The 15,024-nt window shown below is 39.8% G+C and overlaps 1 protein-coding gene across 4 annotated transcripts in view; it reads left to right on the plus strand.

Annotated features, from left to right (window-relative positions):
- Positions 1 to 15,024, plus strand: part of GBE1 (1,4-alpha-glucan branching enzyme 1) — a 330,020-nt gene that overhangs the window by 238,028 nt on the left and 76,968 nt on the right. For all 4 annotated transcript variants that reach the window (XM_075073100.1, XM_032778566.2, XM_075073098.1 and 1 more), the window contains 2 exons: positions 215 to 325; positions 7,834 to 8,005. In XM_075073100.1, the coding sequence (XP_074929201.1) occupies positions 215 to 325; positions 7,834 to 8,005 (283 nt within the window). The remainder of the gene's footprint in view (positions 1 to 214; positions 326 to 7,833; positions 8,006 to 15,024) is intronic.

Raw genomic sequence — 15,024 nt, forward strand, 5'->3', positions numbered from 1 at the left:
AGTGAGTTCAGAAAGGAATCCCATTTGGGAGATCAAATAGGGGAAGTGTACCATTCCAAGTTTTTTTGTTTTTTTTTTTTTTTTTTTAATATTAGGAGTGACTAAGAATAATACCACCATTTTACTATTTAGGGAAAACTTCAAATGCCATGGAAAAAATGTAGAATGCAGTGTAGTTGAAACAAAAGATAATGTTGGAATTACCTTTTAACAGATAATTAAAGAGTTGAAAGATGAAGATTGGAATATGGGCAATATAGTACATACTCTGACAAACAGACGGTATGAAGAGAAATACATTGCATATGCGGAGAGCCATGATCAGGTACTATAAATATTTTGATAAAAACTGTATGGAGGAGCACATTAGTACGCTTTACATAAGTAAGTGCAAAACTGAATACCATAGTCAAGATTTTTTTTTCTGTGCCCAGTGCCCTTTGGGACAGTTTTATAAAGGGGGTGTGACTTTCAGAGGGTGAATGGTCAGCGCAATCTGAAAATCCTGGCCTTGTTAAGGCAAATGGAGTGGAACACCAAATATTTTTGACAATCTTCGTTGTTTATATATAATAGCGACTGGATAGCGTAGTGGTTAAGAGCACCACCCTTTGATATGAGAGACCGGGGTTCAAATCCCGGTTGGTACCCAACTTTCCAGTAGGGGTCCTGGGGCAAAAGACCCCCTAACGCTTCACCTGCCAACCTCAAATATGAGAGTGACACGAACTAGGACAATCATGCCGGCTTGGATGTTGCGTTTTACAGGTGCCGCGCGCATTGTTGGAACCGACCATCTGACAGATAATGGGCTACGGAAACCTTTTGGACTGACAAGACACCTGGAATTGATGGAATGCTATACAAACAGCAGACCTAATGAGAGGGATATAGAAACGTATGAGGGGACTATGGATGGACAAAGACCTACATCCACATTTACGAGAAACTAGTTTACCAACGCTTCAACATAGTAAGAGGGAAGCTGCTCTCACAGCTTGAGTAGCCACTCACATTACATCCAGCTCAAGAGACCTGGAAGAAAGTGATGTGCGCCCACACCTAAGCTGCAACTCACTGCCCTCCTCCATTGCAGGACAGCAGTCATATGAGGCACAGATCATGGAGAAAGCTCCAGTCAGTCTCGAGACAGATTACCAAGTCCTGGTATGGTTAGAAGCATGCAATAGGCCCTTCTAGACATCCCTACTACACCATAACATAACCAATGAACTGGTATAACTACCAGCCTCTGTAATCCTGGAATGCTTGCTACACGATCAAGAACAACACAGTATTACCCACCCTGGAAAATGGTTGGGGATAAGTCATGGTGACTCGAGAGAATTAGTCAGCTGGTGAACACGAAGGGTGTAGAGATTAAGGATAAGACTCGGCTACTGAAAAGATACAAGGCTGACTCCATCTGAGCCCTAGAGACTGCTAAAAACAAGGCTCACAGCACTGGCTACCAGGCTAAGGAGATACTTTTTTGGCCTCTGCTTATCTAGTGTAAATGCCCTGTTCTCCAAGAAACCATCCAAGCTGTACTCCAACTGCAGTGCAACACCACATAACGAGAGCCACCAGCAGCAGACTGAATAGTACTGGAAGAACATATGGGAGAAAGAGAAGACTCATAAACCAGTGCAAAGTGCTGCAGGACCTGAGAACAGAGCACAGCAATCTCCAGAACAGAAACCTCACCTCACCAGTAGGACTCAGCAGCGGGTCAAGACATGAAGAGCTGGACAGCGCCTGGACCAGACATGATCCGCACCTACTGGCTAAAGAAACTACAGATTCATGAATGCCTAGCAGCAAGATGAACCAGCTGCTGAGCAGGCCCACCCAAAGTGGCTAACACAGGAAGGACATGCTGATCATGAAAGACCCTGCAAGGAACGAACGTCCAACTACCGGCCAATAACTGCTCTCTCACAACATGGAGTCCTATCAGGCATCATACCGCCAGCTACAGGACAATATGGGCCAGTACATGAGCACAGCTCAGAGGGCATTGGGACAACACCAGAGGCTCAAACACCAGTTGCTATAGATAGAGCAGCTCGCCCAAGACTCAAGGTCTAGATCAGACAATCTGAGCACAGCCTGGATTGATACAGGAAAGCCTACGACTCAATGCCGCACACGTGGATCTGTGAATGTCTGGCGCTATAACAAAGTCAACAGGACACTAAGGACCTTCCTCAAGAACTCAATGGGACTATGGAAGACAACACTGGAAGTCAACTCAAGGCAGCTTGCACAAGTGGCATCAAGTGCAGCATATACCAAGATGATGCACTGTCCCGCTGCTGTTCTGCATAGGCTTAAACCCCCTCAGCCAGATAATCACAAGGACTGTACGGGTACAGGTTCAGGAGTGGAACTACCATCAGCCACCTCTCTACATGGATGACATCAAGCTGTATGCTAAGAATGAACGAGACATCAACTCGCTAATCCACCTGACGCGGATCTACAGTGAGGATATCGGGATGTCATTCGGCCTGGAGAAGTGTGGCCGGATGGTAGTGAAGAGAGGAAGGTAGTCAGACTGATGGGTGGAACTACCACGGGCCACATAGAGACATACAGACCAGCTACAAGTACCTTGGCGTCCCCACAGTAACATGGAAACCACTGAGGAGGCAAGGAAGCAGCAACATCCAGTATCACCAAAGGATAAACAGGTCCTGAAGAGCCGCTCAGTGGAAGAACCAGATCCCGCCATCAACAGATACGCCTGCCGGTATAGTGAGCTGGCCAAAGGAGACATGGGGCTGCCGATGTGAAGACCCGGAAGCTCCTCACCAATGCACGGGGTTTCCACCACTCAACACCCAGAGACTATATACCAGCCGGAAAGAAGGCGGGCGGGGCTTGGTGAGCGTCAAAGCTGCTGTTCTGGACGAACCCGGAACATCCAGGAGTACATCAGTAAGATGGCCCCCAAAGATGGCTGCTGAGGAATGCTGAGGCAGCCGCCAGACATGGGAGGAAGACCAAGCAGAAGAAGTGCCATGGCAAGACAGACCCTGCTGGATGTACATCGACAGATAGCTGAGGTGGCTGACATTGGGAATCCTACCAGTGGCTGGAAAGGGCTGGACTAAAAGACAGCACTGAGGCACTGATCATAGCAGCACAGGAACAAGCAACTGAGCACCAGATCTATTGAAGCAGGGCTCTACCACACTAGAGAGGACCCAAGTGCAGACTGTGCGAGAGGCCTCAGAGACATCCAACACATAGTGAGGTGGAAGATGCAGGCAGGAACAGCATACACTGAACGGCACAACCAAGTGGCTGGCACTGTGTCAGGACATCTGCACAGCGTATGGTTAGACCTCCAAGAGCAGATGGGGATTCCACAGAGGTTGTGGGAGCAGGGCTAAGTTCTGTGGACTTCCAGATCCAGACGGACAGGAGGTAGTGGCCAATCAACCAGGTTTGTTGGTAATAGACAAGGGCCAGAAGACAGCGGTGGTGATAGTATATAGCAGTGCCAAGTGACAGCAACAGCAGGAAGGGAATATGAGAAGCTGGAGAAGTACCAGGGCCTGAAAGAGGAACTAGAGGATGTGGAAGTGAAGGCCAAGTGGTTCCGTAGTGTGGTCGGGCACTCTGCGGCTGGACTCCTAAGCTGGGTGAGTGGCTCCAACAGATCCCAGGAACAACATCAGAGCTCTCTGTCCAGAAGAGTGCAGTGCTAGGAACAGCTAAGATACTGGGCAGAACCCTCAATCTCCCAGGCCTCTGGTAGAGGACCCGAGGTTGAGGAAGACACATACCACCCATAGAGGTGAGAGGGGATTTTTTTTTTTATATATGTAATTTGTAATATGGTTTGCCACATGGAGTCCTTCTGTTAACCTAATTCACAAAAACAATGGTCATGTGAGTATCACGTTGTCTTCAAGGAGAAGAATCACCAGCGTAAGAGCTGCAGGACCAGCTAATTTAATTTCTAGTTAATCATTTTGTAGCAATTTAATTGGGACTGGGGTTGGGAGTGAAAGAGGAAGAGGCAACATTAAGGCTGGAAACGTCAAAGCACCGAAGTCCTGTAAATAGCTGATGTATAGTTGCTGTGGGACTTCTTACTTGTATATATGTAATGTATGCTGTTTATGCTTTATGTATGCTGAATACAATGTAAGTTAAGATAAGATTGCTTTGAGAGTCATTTTTGAATTTTCTGATTTTGTGTGTATTTAAGTTTTCGATAAGTCTTCAGCTTTTGGCTGATATTCACATGATCAAATCCAGTTAAATATGTTTAAATGTGATTGGGTCACTCTAGACTCTATGGCCCAGAATACAGCAAATATTTTATTTTTATTTTGTATCCAGTGAGAACATACCAAAGTGGCCAGCCATATTGATACCTTCTACAGCCACCGTAAATGAAGCTTCATCTGTTTGTAGGACACGTTGGAGTCTTTCATCCATCAAACATATCTCTCAAAATTGTTCTGTTAATGGAAACAAATTCTTAGACTTCGAAAGAGGCTTTATCTAGGCTATACATAATTTGAAAGCCTTCTTTAAGTATCTGGTTAGTTTCCTCAGTTGAAAAACATAAGAATTGTCATACACGGTCACACCAATGTTCTATCTAGCTCAGAATCATGTCTCCGACAGTGACCAGTATCAGAGTTGATGGGGATTGTTGGAGTGATTCAGCCCTATCTTCTCCTTCTGGCTCTCTACATTTAGGGACACTCTGAGCATGGGGTTACATCCATGACCATCTTGTCTAATGTCCACTGATGGATCTATCCTTGATTAACTTGTCTCGTTCTTGTTTGAACCCAGTTATGCTTTTTGCTTTCACAACATCCCATAGCAAGAAGTTCCACATGTTAATTGTGAGGTGTGTGCAAAAGTACTTCCTCTTGTTTGCAATAAACTTGCCATCTGTTAATTTCATCAGATGACTTTGGGTTTTTCTGTTGTGGAAAAGGGTAAATAGCACTGCCCTATTTACTTTCTCCACATCTTTTGTGATTTGTATAGTCCTCTATATTATCTCTCTTTAATCGTCTCTCTTGTAGATTAAGCATCCTAATCTTTTTAGTCTCTCTTCATATGGAAACTGTTTCATACTCTTGATTTTCTTTGTTTCTCTTTTGTAACCTTCTCTAGTTTCTCTAGTTTCCTTTTGCACCCAGAAGTCCACACCTTATAGGCTTGCTTGTTTTTCCCCTCTCTAAATCCAGCTGATGCTCTTTACACAGGGCTTCTCACTGTGCTTTGAACATTGGGGTCCTGATCTTGACTGGGACTGTGGATTCTACTGCAAAAGGGATATTATTTTGTGATTTATTCATTCCCTTGGAAGTTGGATCCCCATCCAGATTTTTCATGTGGAAAAATGGCTGTTTAATCTAGATCACAAAAATATCCATAGTCTCTCTTTTTTTTTTTAATTTTCATATTTTGGACTGGATCCTGTCTTTTAATTTTCTCATATAACAAAGTATTTTGTTTTGAACATTATAGTTAATAGTACACAACTTGAACTGAAAAAAACCATAGCTTTTATTCTTCTGCAAAGTTCTGTCTTCTGCAGTATGTTTTTTTAGTTAACTATGGACAGTGATGCAAATGAAGTAACCAGTTTATGACAGACTCTTTCCCTGGTAAACTGAACCCCGGTACTGTTTTTTGTGGGTGGTTTTCTTTGTGGGTTTTTTCTTTGTGTTTTTAATATCCTATACAGCTATATTGGACTTTAGGCTTCAGTGTTTTTGTTTTCCATCTTAAAAGTCATAACTGGATGGCAAACATTTAAAAAAAAAACATTTATACTGAGAAAATTGAGATAAGCTTTTACTTTTATTTTCTTAATTTGAACTTATTTACTGGGAAAATGGCTTGCTTTCCAACATGGCGTTTTTAACTACCCAACCTATTGTATAAAAGAGAAAAGCACAGTTCAAAATAGGGTATAAAATGGAAATTGGACTGTTTCAACCCAAATTATAGCTATCTGCGAACACACAAAATAGTATATTTGCATCAATCCTTGGATGTGCAGTTGAAAGCTGTACTAAAATAAACCTGGTTAGACAGCATTTATGGGACATTGTTTTTATACAGAAATAGACATTAGCAAGGTTTTTTTGTTGTTGTTTTTGTTTTTTAACAATAAATTAAGTAATCTTTCTGTCAATAGATTTGTCAATATTCTTGTTCCAGCTAAGCTATTTTCTAGAATAAGAGTCAGTGCTTGATGGAAGGAATACCCTATTCTGTGCTATATATGCATAAAGATTTAGTGTACCACTAACAAGCTGTGGAAGCAACAGCTTTGGGGGTATCTGAAACAGCAACGTTAGTAGCATTTGAATGAATAGATAGTTGCAATGTTCACGCATGCTTTCTACAAAACTAGCCATTTTTCATCGCCCATTAAACAGCTGCTTGATCTGCTGGACACAGCAAGTGATCTTCTGATGCTTATGCTCTGTCATCAAAGCACTTTGGGTGAATTCCCGGTTCCACTGAAATGAATGGCAAAACTGCACTGACTTCAGTGGGGCCAGAATTTTTGCATGTCCCCATTTCCGGAGCTATAAAAAGGGGATAATGCTATAGTTGTGTAATGCATATGTTACAAGTGTATTCTAAATCTTGGGAAATATTTACACAATACAGCATTTCAATGGATTTTTGAATTTTCAAAATATTCTTATGGCTGCTTTTTCCATTTCTCTACTATGTACGGGTATGCAAAAGATTTCTGTGGTGGTTCTCCTGTAGGCTGAGAGAAAGGAATCCCTAATCACAGAATTGACTAATACTTACCTTGTGGCATAAGTACAGTAGTTATCAAGTAAATTTTTTTACTGAGTACCATGTTTCTCTTACAGCCGTTCTGTCAAATGCAGTGCTTGGGGGGGATTGTAGCATATAAAACACAATACATGCAAAACACTCATTTAGCATGTATGATATAAATATGTAGAGTACTCATTTTGATTTACTTACTCTTAACTACATATTGTTTTATTATACAAAATCTGAGTTTGTATGGCAGTCAACTCTTTGTGTGAGAGGGGGTGATTTCCTTTGTCTAGGCTACTAAAATGGATAAGGGATTTAAAGTACTGTAATAAGAATTGTATTTAAATCATCTTTACATAAAAATGCATCTTCTGGTGTCTATAAACAAGATGATTATTTTGATAATTCAGATTTCCATTTTTGAATACCTGCTTAACACACAACTAAGTTTATAAATGGCTTAAATGTTGGAATTGCTACTGGACCAATAAATCAAGCGAATGTGTAAGCCTGTCTGAAAAATCTGCTTGAAATGGCTTCCAAAATAAGTCAAATGGAAATCTTCAGCTAAACAGACAAAACATTTGCAGTGTTTACTACTACAGATTAAGGGGTAACTTGAACTAGGCTGATTTGAACAGAAGTAATAGCTTCATGCAATTGCGGATTTCAGATAGAATTGGAAGCCTCATTTTTCTCTCTGGGCTGAAATCCTAAAAACACAATGGTATATCTTTAGCTGTGTGTACACAAAGCATTCACATTGTTCACTAAAGAATCCTTAAATTGGAAGCCCTGTTAATATCCCTTTTGAATGTTGTTCCAGATACTTTATTAAGTAATCTTTATCTCCTGTCTTGTGTTCTCTGAGGCTCCTAAAATGTAACTCTTATAGTGTATTATAATTAATCCAATGTACTTGTCACTTGATCTAGAACACACATTGTTTTTAACAATTTGCAGTAAGAAGCTCTTTTGGCACATTGAGGATTCTCCTCTCCACCCTGCCCCTCCCCCATTCCTTTATTATTCCAGGCCCTTGTTGGTGATAAGACGTTGGCATTTTGGCTGATGGATGCAGAGATGTATACAAATATGAGTGTACTTTCACCTCTCACTCCAGTTATTGATCGTGGAATACAGCTTCATAAAATGATTCGCCTCATTACTCATGCACTTGGAGGAGAGGCCTATCTCAACTTCATGGGTAAGTGATCTTGGCTAAAAGTATCCGTTTTCTTTTGTCATGTAGGCTTTGTGATGAAGTAAAATGACCTGGCAACATCCTGCAATTGCAGTATTTATCACAGCGTTGGAGATTTCAGTTTATATATTTTTACATAGTTGACTTTTTTTTAATCTGGTTTCAAAAGGCAATAGTCTCTTTTAAGATGTAGTGTAGCCTACAAAAGGAAAATTTAAATTGATTCCTTCTAGAGTTTACAAAAAATATTTTATTCTCAAAAAATGTTAAAGTAGTTGACGTTACAGGAGCACCCAAAGGGACACACATCTCGAAGAACTTCAGTTATTGCAAGATGAGTAACTTCCCATTACTTAAATTATCATTTGTATTGCAACTCTGAGTTTGCTTCAGTTTAATATTGAAGTACGAGTTTCACAAACACAAAAACACTCCTCAAATAAAAGACTTACCTACCTTCTCTTTCCCTCTAACTCTCAAAGCTGTGCATGCTGTCCACCAACTTTTTAGCTGAGAACAACTATAATGGTTACTTATAGACACTCACTAATTCTCAAGAGGGTATAGTCTTAAACATGTGAATTCATTTCCATCCCTTGATTACTTTATATATATAATATAGTGTGTGTGTGCGCGCGCACACACAATTTTCATCATGCAGATGATGTGAACCACAAATACCTATCTACATCCTCATGATGGATATAGTGGACATAATCTATGGTGGATACAATATATTGCTTCCTTCATGAAGGAATGACATCTAGACAGACTTATGTGCAGTTCAGAGGAGAAACCAGAGATTGTGGTATAGGTAGATAGCAGTGACATAGAGGAAGGTAGGAGAGTGGTCCTAGGGGCCTAATTTAAGCTGGTTGGTAACAGATTGAAGTACAGGACCTCTATAGCAGCATTCTCTGAAATGTTTGCAGTTCCACAGACAGAGCCAGTTAGAACAGCAGGGTCTCAATGAGTGGATGAGACAATGATGTTCAAAAGAGGGCTTTAGATTTTTTAGAAACTGGAGAATCTTTTGGGAAAGTAGGAGCCTGTAGAGGAAGGATGGGCTCCACCTTAACCAACATGGAACAAGGGTGTTGGCATGTAAAACTAAAAATGTCATAGAGGAGTTTTTAAGGGCTGGGGGAAAGCTGACCGGGTCCAAAGGAGCATGCAGTTCAGATAGAGATGTCTCTTAGTGCAGGATTTATGAAAAGGAATACTCCATATCCTAGCAAAGAGGAGAGAATAGAAGTTGCTACAGTAACAGGTAGGAGCTGAAGAGAAAGTCGAATGAAAGCATACAGCTAAATATTTTCAAAATTTTATAATGGCTTATATGCAAATACAAAAAGTTTAAATGCTAAAATGGGTGAACTTAAGTGCCTGGTGTTAAATGAGGATATTGATCTACTAAGCATCACTTGGTGGAATGATAATCAATGGGACATAGTAATATCAAAGTATAAATATAATAAACTAGGTCACACTGGTGAAGGAATGGGAGTGTACATGATAAAAAAGCAAAAAGTCAAATGAATCAAACTACCTAGACTCTCTATGGATAGAAATTCCATGCTTGAATAATCAGAGTATAGCAGCAGGAATATATTGCTGACTACCTGACCAGGATGGTGATGGTGACTGTGTAATACTCAGGGAGATTATAAAGGCTAAATAAACGGAAAACCCAATAATAATGAGGCATTTCAGCTTTCCCCATATTGACTGGGTACATGTCACCTGAGATGGGATGCAAACATAAAAATTCTAGACACCATTAATGACCGCTTCTTGAAGCAGCTAGTCCTGGACCCCACGAGGAAAGAGGCAATTCTTGATTTAGTCTTAAGTGGAGCACAAGTTCTGATCCAAGAGTTGAATATAGCTGAACCACTCGGTAGTAGCAACCCTAGTGTAATTAAATTTAAACATCCTTGTAGAGGGGACATACCATATAAACCCACCCACGATAGCAGCATTTATTTTAAAAAAGGGGAGTTACACTAAAACAAGCAGGCTAGTTAAACAGAAATTAACAGGAACAGTCACAGGAGTGAAGTGCCTCCAAACTGTATGTAAACTTTTTAAGACCACGTAATAGACGCACACACTAAATATATACTCAAATTAAAAAAAAAACAAAAAAAAAAACAGCAAGAAAATCCTGCTCCACCCCCACCAAAAAAAAAAAAAAAGCCACTCTGTCTAAAAGTGATGATTAGAGGCAAGTGTAAAAGTATAATTAAGCAGGCCAAAAAAGAATTTGAAGAGCAACTAGTAAAAGACACCAAAAATAAACAGCAACAATGTTTTTAAGTATATCAGAACGAGGACGCCTGCTAAACCATCAGTGGGGCCATGATGATCAAAGTGCCAAAGGAGCGCTCAAAGAAGGTAAGGCCATTGTGGAGAAGCTAAATGAACTCTTTACATCAGTCTTGACTGGAGAGGATGTGAGGGAGATTGCCTCATCACAACTTTTTTTTTTTTTTAATGTAACAAATCTGAGTAATCGTACCAGATTCAGGTGTCAGTAGAAGGTTTGGAACACATTCATTAATGAAATTCATCAGAACCAGATAAGCTCGTTGACTTTAAGATCACAAGGGAGCATTATGATCATCTAGTCTGACCTCCTGCACATTGCAAGTCACAGAACTTCACCCACTCACTCCTGTAATAGACTCATAACCTCTGGTTGAGTTACTGAAGTCCTGAAATAATGATTTAAAGACTTCAGGTAACAGAATCTAAAACCTCTCAGGGTCTCGGCCAATCTGATCCAGGGAAAAGTTCCTTCCCAACCCCAAATATGGTGATCAATTAGATCCTGAGCATGCAGGCAAGACCCACCAGTCAGACACCTAGGAAAGAATTCTCTGTAGTATCTCAGAAACTTCCTCATCTAGTGTCCTGTTACCAGCTGTTGGAGATATTTGCTGTTAACAGTTGCAGATCAGTTACATGACGCCTTAGGCAAGCTCATCATACCATCCCCTCCTTAAATTTGTCAAGCTTAATATTGAAGCAGTTAAACTTTTTTGCTCTGCTGTACACTGCTCTCCTTGGAAGGCTGTTACAAAACTTCACTCCTTTGATAGTTAGAAACCTTTGCCTATCACTAAAATCAGCGTCTGTACCATGTAACTGGAGGATAGCTAATGTAACGCTAATTTATTTATTTATCTGTTTGCCTCTGAAGCATTTAAAAATAAACAATCCTGGCAATTACAGGCTGGTAAACCTAACTTCAGTACCAGACAAACTGGTTGAAACTATTATAAAGAACAGTGATCAGACACCAAATGATCATGGTGTTTTAGGGAAGAGTCAACATTGCTTTTGTAAAGGGAAATCATGGCTCACCAATTTATTAGAATTTGTAGAGGGGTCAACAAACATGAACAAGTGCAATCCAATGATATAGTGTATTTGGACTTTCAGAAAGCCTTTGACAAGGTCCCATGCCAAAAGTTCTTAAGCAAAGTTCTTAAGCAGTTGTGGGATAGGAAGAACAGTCCTCTCCTAAATCATTAACTGTTTAAAAGATAGGAAACAAAAGGTAGGAATAAATGTTCAGTTTTCACAATGGAAAGTGATAAATAGCAGGATCCCCCAAGGATTTGTGCTAGGATCAGTGTTCCTCAACTTATTCATAAGTGATCTGAAAAGAGGATAAACAGTGAGGTGGCAAATTTGCAGACCATGCTAAATTTTACTCAATAGGTAAGTCCAAACTGACTCTGTAGAGTTACAAAGGGATCTCTAAAAACTAGGTGATAGGGCCACAAAATGGCAGATGAAATTCAGTGTTATGTATTCAAGTAATGCACACTGGAAAATATAACCCCAACTATACATACAAAATGTTGTGGTAAAATTAGCTTTTACCACTCAAGAAAGAGATTCTAAAGTCACTGTGTATAGTTCTCTGAAAACATCCTGCTCAATGTGCAATGGCAGTCAAAAAAGCTAACTATGTTAGAAACCATTAAGAAAGGTAGAGATAAGACAGAAAATATCATAATGCTACTTCAAAAATCCATGTTGTGCCCACATCTTGAATACTGTATGCAGTTGTGGTCACCCCATTTCTAAAAAGATGTATTAGAATTGGAAAAGGTACAGAAAGGGTCCAAAAAATAAAGATTATGGATATGGAACAGTGTTCATATAAGAAGAGATTAAAAAGACTGGGAGTGTTCCTTTTAAAAAAGAGACAACTCAGGGGGATATTACCAAGGTCTATAAAATCATGAATGGTGTGGAGAAAGTGAATAGGCAAGTATTACCCTTTCACATAACACAAGAACCAGGTGTCACTCAATTAAATGAAAAGACTGCAGGTTGAAAAAAACAAAAGGAAGTACTTCTTCACATAATGCACAGTCAACCCATGGCACTCGTTGTGCTGGGGATGTTTTGAAGGTCAAAAATATGACTGGGTTCAATAAAGAATTAGACAAGTTCAGGGAGGATAGGTCCCTGAGTGGCTATTAGCCAAGATGGTGAGGGACACAATTCCATGCCCTGGGTGTCCATAAGCCTCTGACTGCCAGAGGCTAGGACTGAATGATCGGACTGATCACTTAATGATTTCCTTGTTCTGTCCAATCCCTCTGAAACCTCTGACACTGACTGCTGCAGATACTCGACTAGAGGGACCAATAGTTTGACCAGCATGACCATTCTTATGCTCTCTGAAGTTTATACACTATATTAAATATCACAGATAATGTGAAATAATTTTTGCGTGTTTAATAAGCTTTTTATTCAGCTTGAACAACATTGTTTTCAATAAAGTGTTTTCTGACAGTGAAGAAAAATGAAGGTAATAAATATTTATGCGAAATTTAGGAATATAGAAATAAGTTACATCAGCTAGTCCTTTCACAATACTAAGTATGCTAGCTAAGGAGGGAGGTGTTTGGAAAATGTTTCTACTAACTTAGAGATGTCACTGCCATGTATTGGCATGGTGAGGTTAGAAAAACTGCAGGAAGTCGACTTTGCATGTTAAATTTGGAATGTCAGTGCAGGCTGTTTGAGAGCTTAAGACTGTGTATGCTTGTAGTGTGAATGAAATTTTTCAGTAAATGTAATATTTGATAAAATGTACTGTATGTAAAAAGAGAGAAGTTTACAATAGATAATGGAAGAGAACACAGAAGTCCAGAGTGCCTTCTATCTACTACACTTAAAATAATTGTCATGCTGTCTATTCAAGCAAATAAAATAAGCTGAAGTAGCTGTGTTTTTAGATTTTTGTTTGTTTGTTTTATTTTTGTTTAAATTTATAAAAGTGCCATGAGTGTCAGGGAAAGCAGCCTCCTAGAACGAGTACTGGGGGATGAAGTTGAAGTTCTCTCCTTATATTTCTTGCGATCTCTCCAACAATACTGAAATGTTTACATAAATGCATATCTGAAGCAGGACTCTTAAAATTTCTACTTTGGTCCTCATAGCCACAGTGACTTAATTCCTGAAACAAAGGTTCTGGAGTCAGCAATTTACAGCTCAGCCAAGTGTCAAGGGCACCAAAACTACCTGCGTGTTCACTAGGGTATTCACTTCGGAATATAAAAACCCTTTCACAATCTTATGTGATATCTCCTGTCACAGCTGATCAGTGCACCTGGGGTATGTTTTTCTGATGGTGAGAAGCTAAGTCTGGCTTTGCTCCAAGCTCCCCTCGGGACTATCTTAATTTCTGTTTGAAGGTCTAAACAAAGAACTACAGCACCCATCAGACTGATGTTTTGGATTTCAGAGAACTCTGTATGTCAGTCCAGTGCCACAGTTGTTGAGAGAAACAGAGCTTCCTATGGGATGTATCTGAAGGTTGTGACCTAAAGATATTGCTAGTCTTTCACTAAGTCTAGTTTAGCAGCTTTCTCCAAGAGGTCTTTTATATGACTTCTCAGGTTGAATACCATCCATCCATATCATAGATATCAATAAGCAGCCAGTGTTTCTGTACATTGGTAGCTAAGTTACCAATATCTTTTTGCCTTGTTTTTCATGGTTCTGGATATCCAATTATCATTTGCAGGCACTCTCCTTTCCCTCCCTGTGTTCCCTACTGCTTAAATCCCAATTCATGTGCACTGACACATGAAAACTTGAATGAGAATAGGGACAATTGTGTAAGTTTGTAAATTGGTCTTTTCATAATACAAACCCTCAGGAACATTCTTCCCTTTTGTATCCTGTTTTTCAGTTCTGTCTACAGCTTTGCAAGTAATCACTGGGGCTTTAGGCATTCATCTGGCTCTTCTAAAGGCTTGGTTTAGAAAGGAAAAATAGTTGCATGTGCTTATTCTGGCTGAATGTGAGCATGACAATCCAAGAACACTCTGTAATGGGATATGTACTGTCTCTTAAAGATCAATTTACAGTTAAGAGGGAGGGATTCTATAATACTTGTTTAGTGTAGGGAATGTCTGTTTAGTATCTCTGCTCTGAAGTAGAGGCAGTGAGCCATAATCTCGCTTTAATTGGAGCTTGTTCATCACCACTCCCATACCAGGCTGAGATTTTAACAGGCTCCTAAGAGACATTAGTGCTGTTTAGCTACTGTGAGTGGGCAAATGAATCTTGTCTACTGTATTAGGGACTTTACAGGATACAGCCATTCTTCTTGTAATGTTCTGCTCTTAGTCAGCATGTCAGTAGTTTAGCAATTCACGCTCTTTTCATCTGCTTCCGTCTTTTCCACACATCCCTTCAATACCATGAAGATGCTGACAGAAATGGCAGCTTGTTTTTCAAAAATTGCTTTTGAAAGATAGTGTCCTGCAGGTCTTTGTGGTAGGTGATTTTATTCAGTGGCACAAGTATTTTTACTGTTGCGTTTTTTGTTTGTTTTTTAATTTTATATATCCATGGGTGTGCACTTTTGCATACAATTGTAATATAATTGAAATACATTATGCATACAATTGTAATATACTTCAAAACAGCCTAAAGGGACAATTGGAAAAAATAAATAAGCCTGGCTTTCTTTGTGTACATCTCCT

Source organism: Chelonoidis abingdonii, chromosome 1, assembly GCF_003597395.2.
Source record: "Chelonoidis abingdonii isolate Lonesome George chromosome 1, CheloAbing_2.0, whole genome shotgun sequence".
NCBI lineage: Eukaryota > Metazoa > Chordata > Testudines > Testudinidae > Chelonoidis > Chelonoidis abingdonii.